General features: G+C 44.7%; 1 protein-coding gene across 1 annotated transcript in view; it reads left to right on the top strand.

The window, feature by feature from the left end:
• Positions 1-15,469: 15,469 nt before the first annotated feature.
• cct6a (chaperonin containing TCP1, subunit 6A (zeta 1)) overlaps positions 15,470-19,298 on the top strand; it is a 41,065-nt gene continuing 37,236 nt past the window's right edge. Inside the window, exons 1-4 of the mRNA XM_063031557.1 lie at positions 15,470-15,668; positions 15,859-15,922; positions 16,563-16,697; positions 18,332-18,505. Coding sequence (XP_062887627.1) covers positions 15,532-15,668; positions 15,859-15,922; positions 16,563-16,697; positions 18,332-18,505 — 510 coding nt within the window. The 5' untranslated portion in view covers positions 15,470-15,531. The remainder of the gene's footprint in view (positions 15,669-15,858; positions 15,923-16,562; positions 16,698-18,331; positions 18,506-19,298) is intronic.

Here is a 19,298-nt window from a genome sequence, read left to right as displayed (position 1 = left end):
GCCGAAACAGTATGTCCACATGTGCTCCCTGCTGCTGGTTGCGTCATTATCCTGCGCTCACATTCAATGGTCCTGAAAGTGCGGTTGTTACCACTGAGTCGCCGGGTACCATCGGTAAACTAGTACTGTTTACACTTGCAGTGCTGAGTTAGTCAGGCATTAATAGTGGGATCTTAGTCTGGTCAAATGTAAAGGTTAATGCCAGGACGATGAAATGCAGTGTCTTAGTCCATAGCTCTCTGAAAGTAGCTGCCTAGATTGACAGGGTTGGCAAAGGTATGGCATGCTTGCCTTTATTGGTCGAGGTATTGAGGTAAAACTCGGGAGGTCATGTTGCAGCTTCTGGTTTGGTCGCAGCAGAAGTCTTGCATTCAATTCTGGTTGCCTTATTATAGGAAGGATGTGGAGGCATTTGAGAGAGTGTGGAAGAGATTTACTACCATGCTGCCTGGATTAGAGGGTACGTATCATAAGGAGAGTTTGAACAAATCTTTCTCCTTCTGGGACAATGGAGGCTGAGGAGGTTATTAAGATTAAGAGAGGTAGAGTATGTTTTCAAAATTTTTCTGGAGAGCATTTGGGTGAGAGGGCAAGTTCAAAGGCATTTTTTCAACATGGACAGTGGGTGCTTGGAATGTGCTATCAGGGGTGGTAGAGGAAGCATTTAAGAAGATATTAAATGAACAAATTAGCAGAGAATGGAGGGATATGAGTCTTTGTTGGCAGAAAGCATTAAGTATCATTATCTTAATTAGTTTAGCACATTGTAGACCAAAGGACCTGTTCCTGTATTATACTGTCCTAATATTCACAGGGACAGTAGGAGAGTCAAAGGTATTAAAGAAACAGAAACATTGGAACTTGTTCAAGAGAACTGTTTTACAAGGCAACAGAAATGCTGAAATCTGGAGCAAAGAAAACGGAGGAACAGCAGGTCAGGTTGCATCTGGAGAGAAATGGTCAGTAATTGAGGTCAAAACTCTTCACCTGGAGTGAAAGAGTAGAAGAGAGATTTCCAGTACAAAAATGGGAGGGGAGGAACGGGGAAGGGCTGGAAAGCAATAGACGGATCCAGGATTGGTTGGTGTGCAGATGGGGGTGGAACGCGTAGAGATAGTGACAGAGGCTGGGAGGTGGTAGGCAGAACACACCCAACCTCCCTCCCCCACCAGCGCCCTTTCAAACAGTTTCATTTCCCTGCCCCCCCCCCACTTTCCCATCTGCCCACTATACCTCTGTTCTAATACGGCGTCTTGTCCTGAAACGTCGACAGATCTTACCTCCCACTCCCCATAAATGCCACTCAACAACTAAGATCATTCAGCAACTTGTTACTCCAGGTTCCAGCATTTGAAGTCACTTGTACCTCAACCTCTCCTATTTGGTTTCCATGCTCCACCATCCTTTCCTGTCAAATTCCATCATCTGCAGTCCTTTACTGAATTGACCCAGTCACTATGTACACCCTTCCCAACCAGGAAGGTCTTAGGACCCTTCACACCTGTATCTGGAACACAGATTCAACAAGTTCCCTCCATTAACATACCCATTGATCTGTCATAATTTCTCTCCCAGAGTAACTCAAGGCTCTTAAGATCATAAGATATATGAGCAATTGGGCCATTCAGCACCTCAAGTCTACTCCATCATTGAATCATGCCTCCAAATTTTCCTCCCATTTTGGGGATCGCTTGGTTTCCATCTTAGGAGAGTAAATCCCACAGCTACCTTCTCCCACCTTGTGAGGATGCCATTGCTTTCGGGATCACTGTCTCCGCTGCATCAAGGTAATGCTGTCTGTTCCAGGATATCTGAAATGTGGCTTCCTTCCCCCTGTGTGATGGAGGTCTTACTTTCATTTCCTCTGTTTCCTGGGCTCCTGCTCTCTCACCAAACAGAACAAAGGCAGGAGTCACCCCACTTAGTAAACATCCAGCACATCTGTAATGAAAATATTTTAGAGTATTCTTTGTTCTGATTCAGCAGCAAACATTATCTATAACCAATGGAGCCATTGTACACATTAAAGGTTATAAGAAATTATTTTATTAAGAGTTACATGAAGAATAAAATACAGAAAGAAAAATAGTTAATAACATAGTGAGACAAAGTAATACATGAACCACTCCACACAATATACTTTTCCAGTCTCTCTCTCACCCTTCGCACTAGTCATCATCACCCAGTCTAAAAGATTACCCCTTGCACAAAGAAAATGGCCCTTTTTATTACTCCTCAAAAATACAAAGTCCATATCCCTTGATTCTCTGTCTATATAAGCCTTTTAAATGCTTCTATTATATTCTCCCCTACCACCATCCCTGGTGCCCCATACTCGCTGTGTGAAAAAAACTTGCCTCACAGATCTCCTTTGAATTTCTTCCCTCTCACCTTAAATGCACACCACCTGGTATTTGGACTCTAGAAACTAAAGACCACTGTGAACTTCTCCCCTCAGCCTCCACCAATCCAGAAAAAAACAATCAACCTCACCTATAACCCAAGCTCCCCAATCCAGGCTGCATCTGGCAAACCCCTTCCACACCCTTCCTAAAGCCTCAACATCCTTCCTACAATGGGTGACCAGAATTTTTATGCAATACTTCAGCTTGGGCATAAGAGCAGTTTTATAAAACTGCAGCATAAACTCCTGAGTCTTAAACTCTGCCTCAAGTAATAAAGTTAAGCCTTCTTTGCCACCCTATCAACTTGTGCAGACACTCTCAGGGACTGACACCTTCTGCTCCCCTCTGAATTGAAGAACCCTCAAGGAACGACCCAAGGTTTGGTCGATTTAAGTGCCGGGCCAGACTGAAAAGGTCAGGGTGTTGGGGCCACAAGCGAGGGACAGGCTATGTTTAATTCACTGCTCTGTGAGGTTTACTTGTCCATGCACTGAAACTGAGCCAGTGGCTTGCAACTAATTGGCTCCTGGATTGGCTATGACTGGCTTCGTGGCTGTGAACTCACTTTCATGAACTTCAATTCTGAATGTTATTTGTTTTCTTTCCCTGCACATGGGGTGTTTGAAGGACATTTTTAATAGGTTCTATTGGGTTTTACGGTTCTTTGTTTCACGACTGCTTGTGAGGAGACAAATCTCAAGGTTGTACAGAATATACAGTTGAAGTCAGAATTTACATACACTTAGGCTGAAGTCATTAAAACCCATTGTTTAACCACTCCACAGATTTCATATTAGCAAACTATAGTTTTGGCAAGAAGTTGAGGACATCTACTTTGTGCATGACACGAGTAATTTTTTCCAACAATTATTTACAGACAGATTATTTCACTTTTAATTGACTATATCACAATTCCAGTGGGTCAGAAGTTTACAAACAAAATCAAAAGAAATTAGCCAAGACCTCAGAAAAAAAATTGTGGACCTCCGCAAGTCTGGTTCATCCTTGGAAGCAATTTCCAAATGCCTGAAGGTACCACGTTCATCTGTACAAACAATAGTACGGAAGTATAAACACCATGGGACCACGCAGCTGTCATACCGCTCAGGAAGGAGACACATTCTGTCTCCTAGAGATAAACGTACTTTGGCATGAAAAGTGCAAATCAATCCCAGAACAACAGCAAAGGACCTTGTGAAGATGCTGGAGGAAACAGGTAGACGAGTATCTACATCCACAGTAAAACGAGTCCTATATCGACATAACCTGAAAGGCTGCTCAGCAAGGAAGAAGCCACTGCTCCAAAACTGCCATAAAAAAGCCAGACTACAGTTTGCAAGTGCACACGGGGACAAAGATCTTACTTTTTTGAGAAATGTCCTTTGGTCTGATGAAACAAAAATTGAACTGTTTGGCCATAATGACCATCGTTATGTTTGGAGGAAAAAGGGTGAGGCTTGCAAGCCGAAGAACACCATCCCAACCGTGAAGCATGGGGATGGCAGCATCATGTTGTAGGGGTGCTTTGCTGCAGGAGGGACTGGTGCACTTCACAAAATAGATGGCATCATGAGGAAGGAAAATTATGAAATTATGTGGATATATTGAAGCAACATCTCAAGACATCAGCCAGGAAGTTAAAGCTCGGTCGCAAATGGGTCTTCCAAATGGACAATGACCCCAAGCATACCTCCAAAGTTGTGGCAAAATTGCTTAAGGATAACAAAGTCAAGGTATTGGAGTGGTCATCACAAAGCCCTCACCTCAGTCCGATAGAAAATTTGTGGGCAGAACTGAAAAAGTGTGTGTGAGCAAAGAGGCCTACAAACCTGACTCAGTTACACCAATTCTGTCTGGAGGAGTGGAACAAAATTCCAGCAACTTACTGTGAGAAGCTTGTGGAAGGCTATCCAAAATGTTTCACCCAAGTTAAACAATTTAAAGGCAATGCTACCAAATACTAACAAAGTGTATGTAAATGTCTAACCCAGTGGTCCCCAACCTCCAGGCCGCGGACCAATACCGATCCGTGAAGCATGCAGGGGTGCAGCGGTAGCCAGACACACCCAGCACATATTTAAGAAAAAAGCCGAAATAAACAAGCTAATTAATTAGGACCATGGACGCCTTCAAAGCGATTGCGCAACCGCCAACTGCAACTCCAGGCCGGGTCTTTATGTGCTGCTATTGTGATTCCCGTCTCCCCTTCCCCCACCACCACTCTGCAACCCCGTCTCCCTCAGATCCCACCGCCAGCTCCTGGGCCCTCAGAGGCTCCATCTTCCTCTCACCCCAACCCTCCCCTCTCCACTGACACCACCAGCCTCCCTCTCCCTCCCCCTCTGATCCCACTTCTCATCTGTGTCGGGTCTTTACTATCCCCTCCAACCTTCAACTGTCTGAGGCAGAGTGCTCTGTCCTCAGTAAGGGCCTCACCTTTGTCCCCCTTCGCCCACACCTCAGCAAGTTCTGCGTTTGCGTTTGCCATGTCGCGGAACTCTTCTTCCGCCGGCTCCATCTTCGAGCCTACTTCGGCAAGGACTCTCCCATCCCCCACCGATGACCCCTTCTCTTGTCTTCAACCCTCCTCCCTCCTCTTCTTCGTGGACACCCCGCTCTGGTCTTCTGCCTGCTCTGGATCTCTTTATTGCTAACTGCCGACAGGACATCAACCGTCTCCGTAACTTCCGCCACCTCCAACGGGATCCCACCACTAAGCACATCTTCCCCCCCCCCCCGGCTCTCCGCAGGGATCGCTCCCTACACGACTCCCTTGTCCATTCGTTCCCCCCATCCCTCTCCACTGATCTCCCTCCTGGCACTTATCCGTGTAAGCGGAACAAGTGCTACACATGCCCTTACACTTCCTCCCTTACCACCATTCAGGGCCCCAGACAGTCCTTCCAGGTGAGGCGACACTTCACCTGTGAGTCGGCTGGGGTGATATACTGTGTCCGGTGCTCCCGATGCGGCCTTCTATATATTGGCAAGACCCGACGCAGACTGGGAGATTGTTTCGCTGAACACCTACACTCTGTCCACCAGAGAAAGCAGGATCTCCCAGTGGCCACACATTTTAATTCCATGTCCCATTCCCATTCTGATATGTTTATCCATGGCCTCCTCTACTGTAAAGATGAAGCCACACTCAGGTTGGAGGAACAACACCTTATATTCCGTCTGGGTAGCCTCCAACCTGATGGCATGAACATTGACTTCTCAAACTTCCGCTAATGCCTCACCTCCCCCTCGTACCCCATCCATTATTTATTTATATACACACATTCTTTTTCTCTCTCTCCTTTTTCTTCCTCTGACTATACCCCTTGCCCATCCTCTGGGTCCCCCCCCCCATCTTTCTTCCCGGACCTCCTGTCCCATGATCCTCTCGTATCCCCTTTGCCAATCACCTGCCCAGCTCTCGGCTCCATCCCTCCCCCTCCTGTCTTCTCCTATCATTTTGGATCTCCCTCTCCCCCTCCCACTTTCAAATCTCTTACTAGCTCTTCCTTCAGTTAGTCCTGACGAAGGGTCTCGGCCCGAAATGTCGACTGTACCTCTTCCTAGAGATGCTGCCTGGCCTGCTGCGTTCACCAGCAACTTTTATGTGTGTTCATTAATTAGGTGCCGCCTGGCACGTAAATGTCAGACCCAGATCAGAGGTGACGCATTGGCAATCGCCTCTGATCTGGGCTGACATTTACGTGCCAGGCGGCACCTAATTAATTAGCTTGTTTATTTCAGCTTTTTTCTTAAAGATGTGCTGGGTGCGCCCGGCCACCGCTGCATGCTTCGCGGCCCGGTATCGGTCCACAGTCTGGAGGTTGGGGACCACTGGTCTAACCCACTGGGAATGTTATGAAAGAAATAAAAGCTGAAATAAATCATTCTCTCTAACATTTCACATTCTTAAAATAAAGTAGTGATCCTAACTGACCTAAGACAGGAATGTTTTCTAGGATTAAATGTCAGGAATTGTGAAAAACTGAGTTTAAATGTATTTGGCTAAGGTGTATGTAAACTTCTGACTTCAACTGTACATACTTTGATAATAAATGTACTTTGAATTTTGAATCCAAATGGCCAAGTCACTGTGGGTCCCATGTCTTCTGGATGAGTTACCTAGATGGATCCTGTTGAATGCCTTAGTAAAATCCACAGCTCTATCTTCATCAACCACCTTGGCCATTTTCTCAAAAACTCTTATCAAGTTGGTAAGACATGACCTTGTCCACATAGAGCCATAATGACTATCCCTAATTAGACTATGGTTTTCCAAATGTTCATATATCCTATTCCTAATAATAGCTTCCTTATGTTTATATGAAACTTGCCAGTCTATGATTTCCCTTTTTGAATACTTCAACTATACACCAGTCCTCCAGGACCTCCACTGTGGCTAGAGAGGACTTGTAGATATTGGTCAAGGCCCCAGCAATCTCATCTCTTGTCTGTCTCTTGCGTGTCTCAATTATCTGGAGTATATACCACTAGGCCTTTTAAATACCCTCTGCAAATGAAATGTGGACTTGTCTGCAAAGAGCAATTAATTCTCCCCAGTTCCTTCCTAGTACTTTCATAATTTGCCCTGCTCTAATTTAATACTCTCTCACTCCACTGAAGTTGGATGGGACAACTATAGGTCACAGGTTAAAGGTGAAGGGTGAAAAGTTTAAGGGGAACATGAGGGAAACTTTTTCTCTCAGAGGGTCATGAGAGTGTGGGAACGAGCTGCCAACACAAGTGGCAGGCACCAAGACCTCGCCTGGCTGGCGGTGAGAGGGGCCCTCCCAGTCAGAGCCCTCCTGGACGCCCGGAACGTCGTCTCCGCACCCCACTGCCCACGGGAGGACTGCAGTGAGGAGGAGTCTGTGACCCACCTCTTTGCACACTGCCAGTTCGCAAAGAGGGTGTGGAGGAGGATGGACGGGCTAGTGTCACGTTTTATCCCCAGCAGCTGCGTAACAGAGGACTCTCTGATCTACGGGCTGTTCCCGGGGACGCACACGGTGACCAACATCCGGTGCTGCTGGCAGATCATCAACTCGGTGAAAGACGCTCTTTGGTCGGCCCGAAACTTGATGATCTACCAGCACATGGAGATGTCCGTGGGAGAATGCTGCCGACTGGCACATTCTCGGCTGCAGGAGTACGTGCTGAGGGACGCACTGAAACTTGGTGCAGTCACCGCAAGGGCCCGGTGGGGAAGGACCGCTGTATAGGTTTCTCCACCCGTGGGAGTGGGAGGGGTCGGTGGGCGGGGAGTATACCCCTCAACAATGATATGGTAAGCTGAACTACTGGAGTGCCACGTGGGTGGCTATAAATACAGATATGTACCGAGTATAATGGAAACGTATGTAAAGGATGAAAAGTTATTGAATGGTTTATTGTATATATTTATTTTTGAATAAAGTATATTTTGAAATTTAAAAAAATACTCTCTCACAAGCTATAACTATCTTAAAACTGAAAGAGTTGTGGTCACTGTTCTGGATCGCCTGGCCAGATTCATTTCCCAATATTTAAGACAAGGCTGGATAGACTTTTGCATAGTAGGGGATTTAAGGGTTTCGGGGAAAAGGAAAGTAGGTGGAGATGAGTCCATGGTCAGATCAGCCATGATCTTATTGAATGGCAGAGCAGGCTCGATGGGCCAGATGGCATACTCTTGCTCCTATTATGTTCTTAAGTAGCACCAGTCCCAGTGAGACCCCTCCTCTTGCTCAACTGTCTACATACCGATTTAAGGAACCCTCCTGAATGTACCTAGCAAATTCTGCCTCACTCAGACCTACTGCATTAGGGAAGAAACAGTCTATATTACAGAACTTGAAGTCACCCACACAACCCTGGTGTTTTTAATTTTTCCCTGATCTGTTTCTCTCGCTTCTGAATTCTGCTCCAATAGGCATCCATTATATAGGTCCCCAAGAAGAGCATGGCCTGCCTCAATTATTACCATATCTAATGTTTACATCAACTAGTGAAGTGCTTCAAGAGATTGGTTATGGCACAATTTTTTTTCAGGTGCCGTTGTTGTCTGGCGCACGGTGTCAGGATTGGTCTCCTTCCGGATTAACCGGGTCACGGTATGAATGTTCCTGACTTGACCCTTTTTTTTTAACGAGGCCGAGTGGCTAGCTCGACGCTCAACCTGGCATGGATGGAAAGCGTGCTCAGGGGAATGGCCCGGCTTGGATTCGAACTCGGGAGCCTTTACTCCGGACTCCAGCACTGATGCCATTGAGCCACCAGCCGGCCTATGGCATAAATCAACTCCTACCTCAGAGATAACCTGGATCTGCTTCAAAATGCCTACCACCACAACAGATCAAAATCAGGTTGATTGTCGCTGACTTAAGTCATGAAATGTGTTGTTTTGTGGCAGCAGTACGATGCAGGCAGAACAAATTACTAAAATTTACCATAGAAACAAAGAAATAGTGTAAAAGAGGGATAGTGGACCAGTCAGAAATCTGATAGCTGAGGCCCTCGTTGGTCAGGGCCAACAATGGACGCTGTCTACATGATATACAAGCCAGGGGAGTATGACATGGAAAGCAAGCCGTTACCATGCAGCAGGCTCCCCATCTCCATGCAGCTGATGAATCCAGAGGAATGGCAGAGACTGACACAGAGGTGAAGAAGCTGTTTCTAAAACACTGAATATGTGTCTTCCCTGATTGTTGTACGAGAACAGGACGCATCCTGGATGGCGAGGATCTTTAATGATGGATGTGCCTCCTGAGGCACCACCTTTGAGAGAACACAGGGAATGTCTGAAAGAGTGAAAAAGGAAGACCAAGATTGTCCAAGTGATACAAAGCTATTTGTGCCAATTCAGAGAGGGAGATGAACATGGTTTTAATACTGCCTGCGGTGTTTAAATGTAATGATATGAAAGAAAAGTAGAGGGAGAAAAGGATCATTGGAATTGTAAGATGCACAACAGAGCAGATGCTCTATTTAACTGATTAGATAGTAAATGTGCAGATAGAGAAAATGAGTTAATTTTACAAGTGGATGACCTTGTGTAGAACAGCCAACTTTCACAGAAATGGGAATAGCTGGAAATGTTGAATTCAGTTTTGAGTCCCCAAGGAATGCCATGTATCCCTCTGTTCCAATAAGGCCATTTACAGAGAAATCAAAATGGACAGGGAATGGAGAATTAAATTGACAGGCATTCGAAAGTTTGTCGATTTAACAGATGTGCTCTACAAAGCAGTTGCCTACTCTGCATTTGGCGTCTCCAATGCAGAGGTGATCATATCTTGAACACCAAAAGAGATATACCATAATAGAAGTGGTGCAAGTGAACTGTTGCTTCAACCAAGAAGGAGGAAAGATATAAACGGGCAGGTGTTACATCTGCTGTTGTGATAGGAAGTACTGTGAGGAGAGTGATTTGTGGAGATGGAAAAATAAATCAGAGTTGTAGAGGATGCAGAAGAGGAGGGTAGAGGATATGTATCTGTGGTGGAATTTCTTTGGCAGAAACTAGGAAGGGTGCACATTTAATGTAGAGGCTAGTGAAATGGTAGCTGATGATGAAGCTGAATAGGAGGAAAGTGGGGTAAGACAGAAGTGCAGAAAATAGAGGGAAAGTGAAGGATGCAGACTAGATACAATTCTGAGCTATCAACATTGAAAATTGATACTGATGCTTTTGAAAACATAAAATTCTCTGCAGGTCAGACAGCACCTGTGGGAAGAGAAAAGGTTAATAGAACTGGAAAAGAGAAAAAATATATATTTTAATATATAGTATGGGCAGCTTGAGTTGTTCCCCAGGGATATATGTTTACAGTTCCCCAGATGTAGCAGAACTGATAAATAAGGTTGTCGAGAAGGCATACAAGATGCCTGTCAATTTTGGGTAGGGCAAAGAATTTTGAAAAGACTGGTTTATGCTAGAATGTATAAAACAAGAGTTGGGCACAGCTATCAACTCTTCTGATCCTCACGCAAGAAGGATTTCATAACACTAGAAAGGGTGCAGAATTATGATTATCAGGAGATTTTATCTAATTTAGAGTTGTTTTCCTTACAGACAGTAGAGATTTGGTTAAGGTATGGTACATAATGAAAGGCCTAAACAGGTTGAACAGGAATCTATTTTCCTCACTGCAGAAGACAAAGCCAGAGGGCATAGATTTAAGTTGGTTGATAGAAAGATAAGAGATGTGGGATTTTTTTCATTCACTGAGCAGTATGGGTCTGAAATTCACAGTCTTCAAAGAGTTCTTCAAGAGTTAATGGCGCTTAACAGCGACTCCTTTGCTTGCATTTTTGGAAACAGATGTAATTCCACCTTTAATATCTCTATTTTTCCCTTTCAGGGTTGTTTTGAAGACACGCTGACTACGGTTCTTTGTGGAATGGGACCTGCTCTTGGGGTTTCACAACTGGCCGTTGTTCGGCACGCCAAGGGCTCAGCCCAAGATCTCCGCTCACCTTCAGAGGTCCAAGATTTTGTGGCTCTGGAGACAGGGGGATCGGAAGTCGGTGTCTGAACGGAAGACTGGTGTGTCGTGGGAGATGGAAGATCTTCGGCTGTGTGTCCAGAGATCTGAGATCTTTGGGCACAGAGCTCGGAAGAAGCGATGCAACAGACTTTTAATATCATAAATCTGCGAGTTGTTTGTTATGTCTCCCTTCTCACTATAAAATGAAAACACCACTTTCTCCCTTATTAGGGAGAGAGAGAGCCTGTGGTATATCAAATGCCGGGTGAACAATGTGGTCTTTGGGGTAACTGCAAGTCCGTGTCTTTGCTGTTGCTTTGCTGACGCTTGGGTGCTCGGTGGTGGGTACCGATGCTTTGTTTTTGCCGGTGGGGGGATTGTTGCTTGCTGCCACTTACGCACGGGGGGGGAGGGGAGCTGAGGGGGACTTTGGGGTTCTAACAGTTAACTGTCGTTCATTCTTTGGGGGCACTCCTCTGATTTCATGGATGGTTGCAAAGAAAAAGTATTTCAGGATGTATATTGTATACGTTTCTCTGACATTAAATGTATCTTTGAAACCTATGAAGAAAAAAATTCTCACAAATTTAGAAAGAGCTTAGAGGACCACAAGTTAAAGCCTAAAATCTAAGATTTGAATCAAAATCAGGGTTGTTAACACTGACTTTTATGTCATGAAGTTTGTTACCTTTTAGCAGCAGTACAATGTTAGAGATAATTACTATTTAATAATTGCTATTAATTACAAAATATATAAATAGTGCAAAAATAATAAAGGCGTGCTCATGGGTTCATGGACTGTTCAGAAATCTGATGGCAGAGGAGAAGAAGCTGTTCCTAAATGGTTGAATGTGCATTTTTCGGCCCCTGTACTGCATTCTCATTTGTAGTGATGAGAAGATGGCTGGGTCAATTAGACTAACATGGATACAGTATATTGAATGCCCACTCTCTGTGTCTTAAATTTCTTAACCAGAAATATCAAGCAGCTGAACGGTCTCAATCTGAAAGACTGACTGTCTATTTTCCTCTGAAGATGCTGCTTAATCCACTGAGTTCCTCTAGCAGACTGTTTCTTTTCTGCTCCAGGTTCTAACACCTGTAGTCCTATAGGTCTTCAAGCAGATTATCTAACTTGGTCTGCTCATTCAGTCCCCTCAATTGCAGAAAGTCATATTCAAGAGATTCTATTCACACAACTTCAAATTGTATTGTGCTGAGAGGACTATATAACAGCAAAAGTTATGAAACCAGTCAACTTTCCAGATTTTGAACTGCATACAGTATATGTGAGCAGATTTAACTGTGCCTCTAATGTAGGGATCTACGAACCCCTCAGTTGTGGTCCAAATCATAACAAAGGTAGAAAAGGCTGCTCTAACTAAATTATTCCAGTAAAACTTCAACATTATCAATAGGGACATTTTTTTAGATAACACACACAAAATGCTGGAGGGACTCAGCAGGTCAGGCAGCATCTATGGAAATGAATAAACAGTCAACATTTCGACCTGAGGCCCTTCTTCAGGACTGGAAGTGAAGGGAAAAGACACCAGAATAAAAAGGTGTGGGGAGGAGAAGGAGGATGGCTAGGTGACAGGTGAAGCCAGCTGGGAGGGAAAGGTAAAGGGCTAGGGAGGAAGGAACCTGATAGGAGAGGAGAGCGGACCATAGGAGAAAGGGACCCAGAGGGAAGTGATAGGCTGTTGAGAAGAGATAGGAGGCCACAGTGGAGAATAAAAGAAGAGGTGAGGGGGAGGGAAGAATTTTTTTTACTGTAAGGAGAATTCAACATTTATGCCATCAGGTTGGAGGCCACCCAGACAGAATATAAGGCATTGTTCTTCCACCCTGAGTGTGGCTTCATTGTGGCACAAGAGGAGCCATGGACCGATGTGTCAGAACAGGAATAGGAATCAGAATTGAAATGTTTGGCCACCGAGAAGTTCCGCTATTGGCGGATGGAATAGACAAATGGCACCCAATTTATAATGTGTCTCACCAATGTAGAGGATGTCACATTGGGAGCACTGGACAGAATAGGTAACTCCAGCAGATTCACAGATGAAGTGTTGCCTCACCTGGAAGGACTGTTTGTGGTCTCATGCTTTTGATGTCCTAACTTTCAATTCGCAGGCCCTGACTCTTTTCACTTAAATCTTCCATCAAGAAGGCTGAAATCTCTCTATTTTTTCTCAATAAAAGAACCATCCAGTTCCTCTCCACCACCACTCTCTTCCATCTGGCAGACCAGTCCTCGTCCTCTTTAATCTTTCCTTCAGCTCCTTCCACTTTTTTTCAGACTCAAGGAGTAGCCGTGTGCTCCCCCATGGGCCCCAGCTATACCCACCATTTTGTTTGCTACATAGAATAGTCTTCCCTTGTAATGCTCCCCAGCTCTTTCTCCGCTACATTGACGACTGTATTGGTGCTGCTTCATGCACCCATGCTGAACTTGACAATTTCATCAACTTTGCCTCTAACTTCCACCCCGCCCTTAAGTTCACTTGGCCCATTTCTGACACCTCCCTCCCCCTTCTCAATCTTTCTCCATCTCTGGAGAGAAACAGTTGACCAGTATCTTTTCTAAGCTTACCGATTCCCATGGTTATCTTGACCATACCTCATCCCACCGTCTCCTGCAAAGATGTTATTTCATCAGACCCACCTCTGTCTGTAAGGAGTTTGTACATGACTGTGTGGATTTCCTCTGGGTGTTCTGGTTTCCTCCCACAGTTCAAGGACGTATTGGTTGGAAGGTTAATTGATCATTGTAAATTGTTGTGTCATTAGGTTGCGGTTAAATCTGGAGTGGGTTGCTGGGTGCAGTTGAAAGGACTGAAATTCTGTGCTGTATTTCAATAAATAGATAAAAGTGAAAAGGAAACTGAGCAGGTCGGGTAAAGTGAAAAAAAAACTGAGCACGTTAGCTGACATTTCAGGTCAAGAGCCTTCATTTGGAACAAGGGCAGTATGCCCAGAGAATAGTACAGGTGAGGAAAAGAAATCATTCAGCAGTCTAGCTGATCAGTTGCAGCAGAGGTGGTGGATGAGGGATGGATAGATAAGTGAATGATTACCTGAAATTATTGAACTTAGTGTTGAGTCCCATGGACTAATAACACAACTGGTTAAAAACAGTATTAAGATCCTTGTGTTCAATGGATCAGTGGAAGAGGCCAAAGACAGGATAGTTCAGTTGAAGTGGGATGGAAATTAAGATAACTGGTAACTGAAAAATGAAGATCACTCTTCTGAACTGCACAGATTTTAAAAAAATTTCCATTTGGGTTTTCTAGTGTAGATGAGACCAAAATCGAAAAAATGATGGACTCTGTCACTTGAAATGTATTAAAGCAGCAATTCCACATTAGGAATGAGCAATAAACATTGAAGGTATTTTCCTAGTGGAGATAATTGTCATGTGGCAGTTGTATGATAAAAATATATTCTGCCAAATTTCAGTAAATGCCAGTCAGGCTGCAGATTGAAAATGATTATTTTCTATGCATAGGACTGAAAGATGATCAATGGCAGCTCCAAACCTCACATTATGAGGAAAGGAACATAATAAAAGGGCGGGTGAAGCCAGTTCTTGATTATCAGCACCCATTCTTGTGGTGTGGTTATTGAAACAGAGAACATTGGATTGACTAGGCTTATACTCGCTGGAATTTAGAAGATTGAGGGGGGGATCTTATTGAAACGTATAAAATCCTAAAGGGATTGGACAGGCTAGATGCAGGAAGATTTTTCCCGATGTTGGGGAAGTCCAGAACGAGGGGTCACAGTTTAAGGATAAAGGGGAAGTCTTTTAGGACCGAGATGAGGAAAAACTTCAGAGAGTGGTGAATCTGTGGAATTCTCTGCCACAGGAAACAGTTGAGGCCGGTTCATTGGCTATATTTAAGAGGGAGTTAGATATGGCCCTTGTGGCTAAGGGGATCAGCGGGTATGGAGGGAAGGCTGGTACAGGGTTCTGAGTTGGATGATCAGCCACGATCATACTGAATGGCTCGAAGGGCCAAACGGCCTATTCCTGCACCTATTTTCTATGAAGCCTTGCCCCGCTGAACTCTGGACTGGGGAGGAACGGGAAATATGGAAGGGCCGGGTGTACTGGGAAGGCAGAGGTAAGGGTGGGACGAGGGTTATGATAGCAGTGAGGGGGGTGGCAATGAGCAGGCGTGAAGACGACTGCAGATGTCGTAACTCTGAAATAAAAGACATAATGCAGAACTAGCCGCCAGATTACGCACACCGCGGAGAGAGGGAGGCAGGCAGGTGGAACCCCGGCATGCCCACTACTATTAGGCCCTCTAGCACCGCTGCGCAGAAAACTTCCAGAATATTCGCTGAATCAGTGGCTAACGCGCTCACCGACCGATCAGGATGATTGATAGACACATTGACCGTTTAAAAGCTGACTGAAGACAAACCAACCAATCAGCACAACGAAGGCGGGATTTCCTCCCGCCTTCCCCCGTTTCCTCGCCGACGGAAATTACCGCCTGCGTCTGTGATTGACGTGTCGAGTGACCATTCAGAGAGCCACGCAGGCGCGCCTCAGCCAATGGTGGTGGTAGCGGCGCTCTGCCCTGTCAGTCGGGCCGGTGAGTGTGCACGGTGTTGGTGTGGGCTCCCTCGTGGTCGGCATGTCTGCGATTAAAGCTTTAAACCCTAAGGCCGAAGTGGCGAGGGCCCAGGCCGCTCTGGCTGTCAATATTAGTGCCGCGCGGGGACTGCAGGATGTGCTGAGGACCAACCTGGGGCCGAAAGGGACAATGAAAATGTGAGTATTGTGGCGGAGGCCGGCTGAGAGAGAGAGAGAGAGAGAGCTGGGGGAGGGGTGGGGCACGGTTGGATTGGGGCGGCCAGGAGGGGCGCCGGTCCATTTACATTGAAATTGAAATTGCCCCTCGTTCGGTGCGCGGGGTTTCTCCACTGCAGCGAATGCTCATCTGTAACTTCTTGTTCCGAAGGCTAGTTTCTGGTGCTGGAGATATCAAGCTTACCAAGGATGGCAACGTACTGTTGCGTGAGATGGTAAGTTGGCTAAAATGAAATCAATAGAGAAAAACTACGCGTTGTTAATATCTGAAGTTGGTTTCGTTTGAAGTGTAGCATGTGTTATTGTTGTACCTGACGTGCAGTTGAATTGCTCGGATCCTGGGCTAAGATTGCTGCCTGCACGTACACTCAGTGAGATTTTACCTGTAGCAGAATCTAATGAAAAATAGCGTGATCTGCTTTGTGGGCTAATTGAGCTGACGCTACTAAACGAGGTCTGCTGGTGTTGCCCTACTTCTCAACCTTGAGCTAGTGCCAGTGTGATCTCATTGTCCTGAACCGTTGAATGCAGTGGTGAGGTTGGTCAGGGTGTTGTAGTGCAGTGGTTTTAACTAACCCTAGAGTACCTCTGACAAGTTTTGGCTGAAGGCAATGACGGATTGAACCTTGAAATTGGTAATTCAGATCCCATGTCGTCCTGCTTTGTGTAATAGGTGATATTTCTGTGGCTGAAGCTGGAAGTCAGCAAGCCTGGACTGCATGGAGCCTGGTGACTGATAGATTGCCACCACACCAAAACTCTTGGACTCTCATAGCATGAGTTAACATAAGTTAGGTTTGGCTGCTAAGGGTCGTAACTGTGAAGATATTCTTTAATATGCCAATTCTTTTACAGCAAATACAGCATCCAACAGCCTCTTTAATAGCTAAAGTGGCTACAGCCCAGGATGACATGACTGGTGATGGCACTACCTCCAATGTGCTGATTATTGGTGAGCTGTTGAAACAAGCTGATCTCTACATTTCAGAGGTATTACTGTTTAATATTTTGTGAATGTGAAGCAATCAGCTGACTTCCATTGTAGAACACAGACTAGACTAGAGTGACTGAGGGGACAGATCAGAATGCTAGACAATGATGTTGGTCTTTGCTTGGAATAAAATGTACAGTTGGGTTAAATTGTAAATGACACCGTGGCTGTAATCCTTACTGCTCAGTCATATTTTACAGCACTTTTCTGGTCAGAAGTTTTGACGTCAATAGGTAAATCAGTATCCTGCAATTGCTGAATTCTCTATTATTAAAACCTGTTCACCAGGATCAAATTTGTTTATTTCCAAGGACATTTCCCCCACCATTTAGGAAGTTTAATGTGGATTTTGGTTCCTTTTGTAATTAAACTTCAATCAGATACATTGTAATAAATTGACTAGTGTAAGTTGTTTTTCTACATTTTCAGCACTATTCTCACCCCCCCCCCCCACTGCACTGTAACCCTCAACTCTTAAAAATGTTGATCCATTCATTATGGATATTATTAGCTTTATGATTATTCTCAATTTAAAATCATGTTTGCATTTGTGAAGTATTTGTGTTCCTAATTATTTTACCTTCTGCCCTGGTGCACAATGCAATTTTTCTTTGTTTTAGCTCTTGCAGGTCTGATTTTTAATAGGTATTTTCCTTTCTCACCATTGATGACTATAATCTGTTTTTAAATAATGCAGCAGTAACATAATCGAGCTTGCATACAAAGAGTGGTTAATTGTACCTATTTTCAAAGGAATGAGGAGCCAGGTAGATCAGTTGGGTGTGTTTGCCTAATTTATATTGTTACACCATTCCTTGTTTTCCAACTCCTTCATTCCTGAATAAGATTTAGATCTGTGTAGAATCTTTGCAGGAGGCAGGACAGATGGAAGTCAGTTTGTAAGGCAGATCAGTACACTTTTGCTAAGATGTCGAGACTGGATGTTTAATTTTACTGTTGAGTTCAAGGTTCAGTTACATTTTACTAAGTTGTTTATTAATAAGAATTTCTTTGCATTAGGATCTGTACCTGACATTTAGGTGGTTTGCTGTTACGTACTGACTTTTCACATTTGAAGAACTAATATATTCTAATTTAAAAGTGTGAAATGCCACCAAAAATGAATAACGTGAGGTATTAGATAGATAAGGTGTATCGTAGAGGAGTGGGTTATGGAGTGAATTCAAGAGCTTGGGCTTGTGAAAGGGTGAGTTGATCATATCGAAATTTAGAGTTAAACATGAAAATTGAGGTCTAGGTCTCAATTGAATGAACATAGAAATCTACAGCACATGGCCGACGATGTTGTGCCAACCATGTAACCTACTCTAGAAACTGCCTAGAATTTCCCTACCACATAGCCCTCTATTTTTCCAAGCTCCAAGTACCTATCTAAGAGTCTCTTAAAAGACCCTATTGTATCTGTCTACCACTGTCACTGGCAGTGCATTCATCCCACCACTCTCCTGCATCGCTCCAAGGAGAAAAGGCCAAATTCACTCAACCTATTCTCATAGGGCATTCTGTCCAATCCAGGCAACAACCTTTGTAAATCTCCTCTGTACCCTCTCTATAGTATCAACATCCTTCCTGTAATGATGTGACAATGTACTTACAACCTTTTGTTTTGCAGGGTTTGCATCCAAGAATTGTGACTGAAGGGTTTGAAGCAGCAAAAGAGAAGGCCCTGGAGGTATTGGATCAGGTGAAAGTATCCAGAGCGATGGATAGAGAGACACTTGTCAATGTTGCCAGGACATCTTTACGCACAAAGGTCCACAGGGAATTGGCAGATATCTTAACAGAGGTACTTGGACACTTATCACCTATCCCTTGCCTTTCTAGAAACATAGAAAGAAGCATAGAAAACCTACAGCACAATACAGGCCCTTTGACCCACAAAGCTGTGCCGAGCATGTCCTTACCTGAAAACGACCTAGGCTTACCCATAGCCCTCTATTTTTCTAGGCTCCGTGTACCTATCTGATAGTCTCTTAAAAGACCCTGTGGTTTCTGCCTCCACCACTGCTGCCGGCAGCCCATTCCACGCACTCACCACTCTCTGCGTTTATTTAAAAAAAACTTAGCCCGGACATCTCCTCTGTACCTACTTCCAAGCACCTTAAAACTATGCCCTCTCGTGCTAGCCATTTGAGCCCTGGGAAAAAGCCTCTGACTATCCACACGATCAATGCCTGTCATAATCTTGTACACCTCTGTCAGGTCACCTCTCGTCCTCTGTCACCCCAAGGAGAAAAGGCCAAGTTCACTAAACCTATTCTCATAAGGCATGCTTCCCACTCTGGGCAAAACCTTGTAAGTCTCCTCTACACCCTTTCTATGGTTTCCACGTCCTTCCTGTAGTGAGGCAACCCGAATTGAGCACAGTACTCCAAGTGGGGTCTGACCAGGGTCCTATATAGCTGTAACATTACCTCTCGGCTCTTAAACTCAGTCCCATGATTGATGAAGGCCAATGCATCGTATGCCTTCTTAACCACAGAGTCAGTCTGCGTAGTAGCTTTTGAGTATCTTATGGACTCTGATCCCAAGATCCCTCTGATCCTTCACACTGCCAAGAGTCTTACCATTAATGCTAT

This window comes from Mobula hypostoma, chromosome 23 (assembly GCF_963921235.1).
Source record: "Mobula hypostoma chromosome 23, sMobHyp1.1, whole genome shotgun sequence".
NCBI classification, from domain to species: Eukaryota; Metazoa; Chordata; class Chondrichthyes; order Myliobatiformes; family Myliobatidae; genus Mobula; species Mobula hypostoma.
The sequence above is the reverse complement of the archived record's forward strand: the minus strand, read 5'-3'. Positions and strand labels throughout refer to the sequence as shown.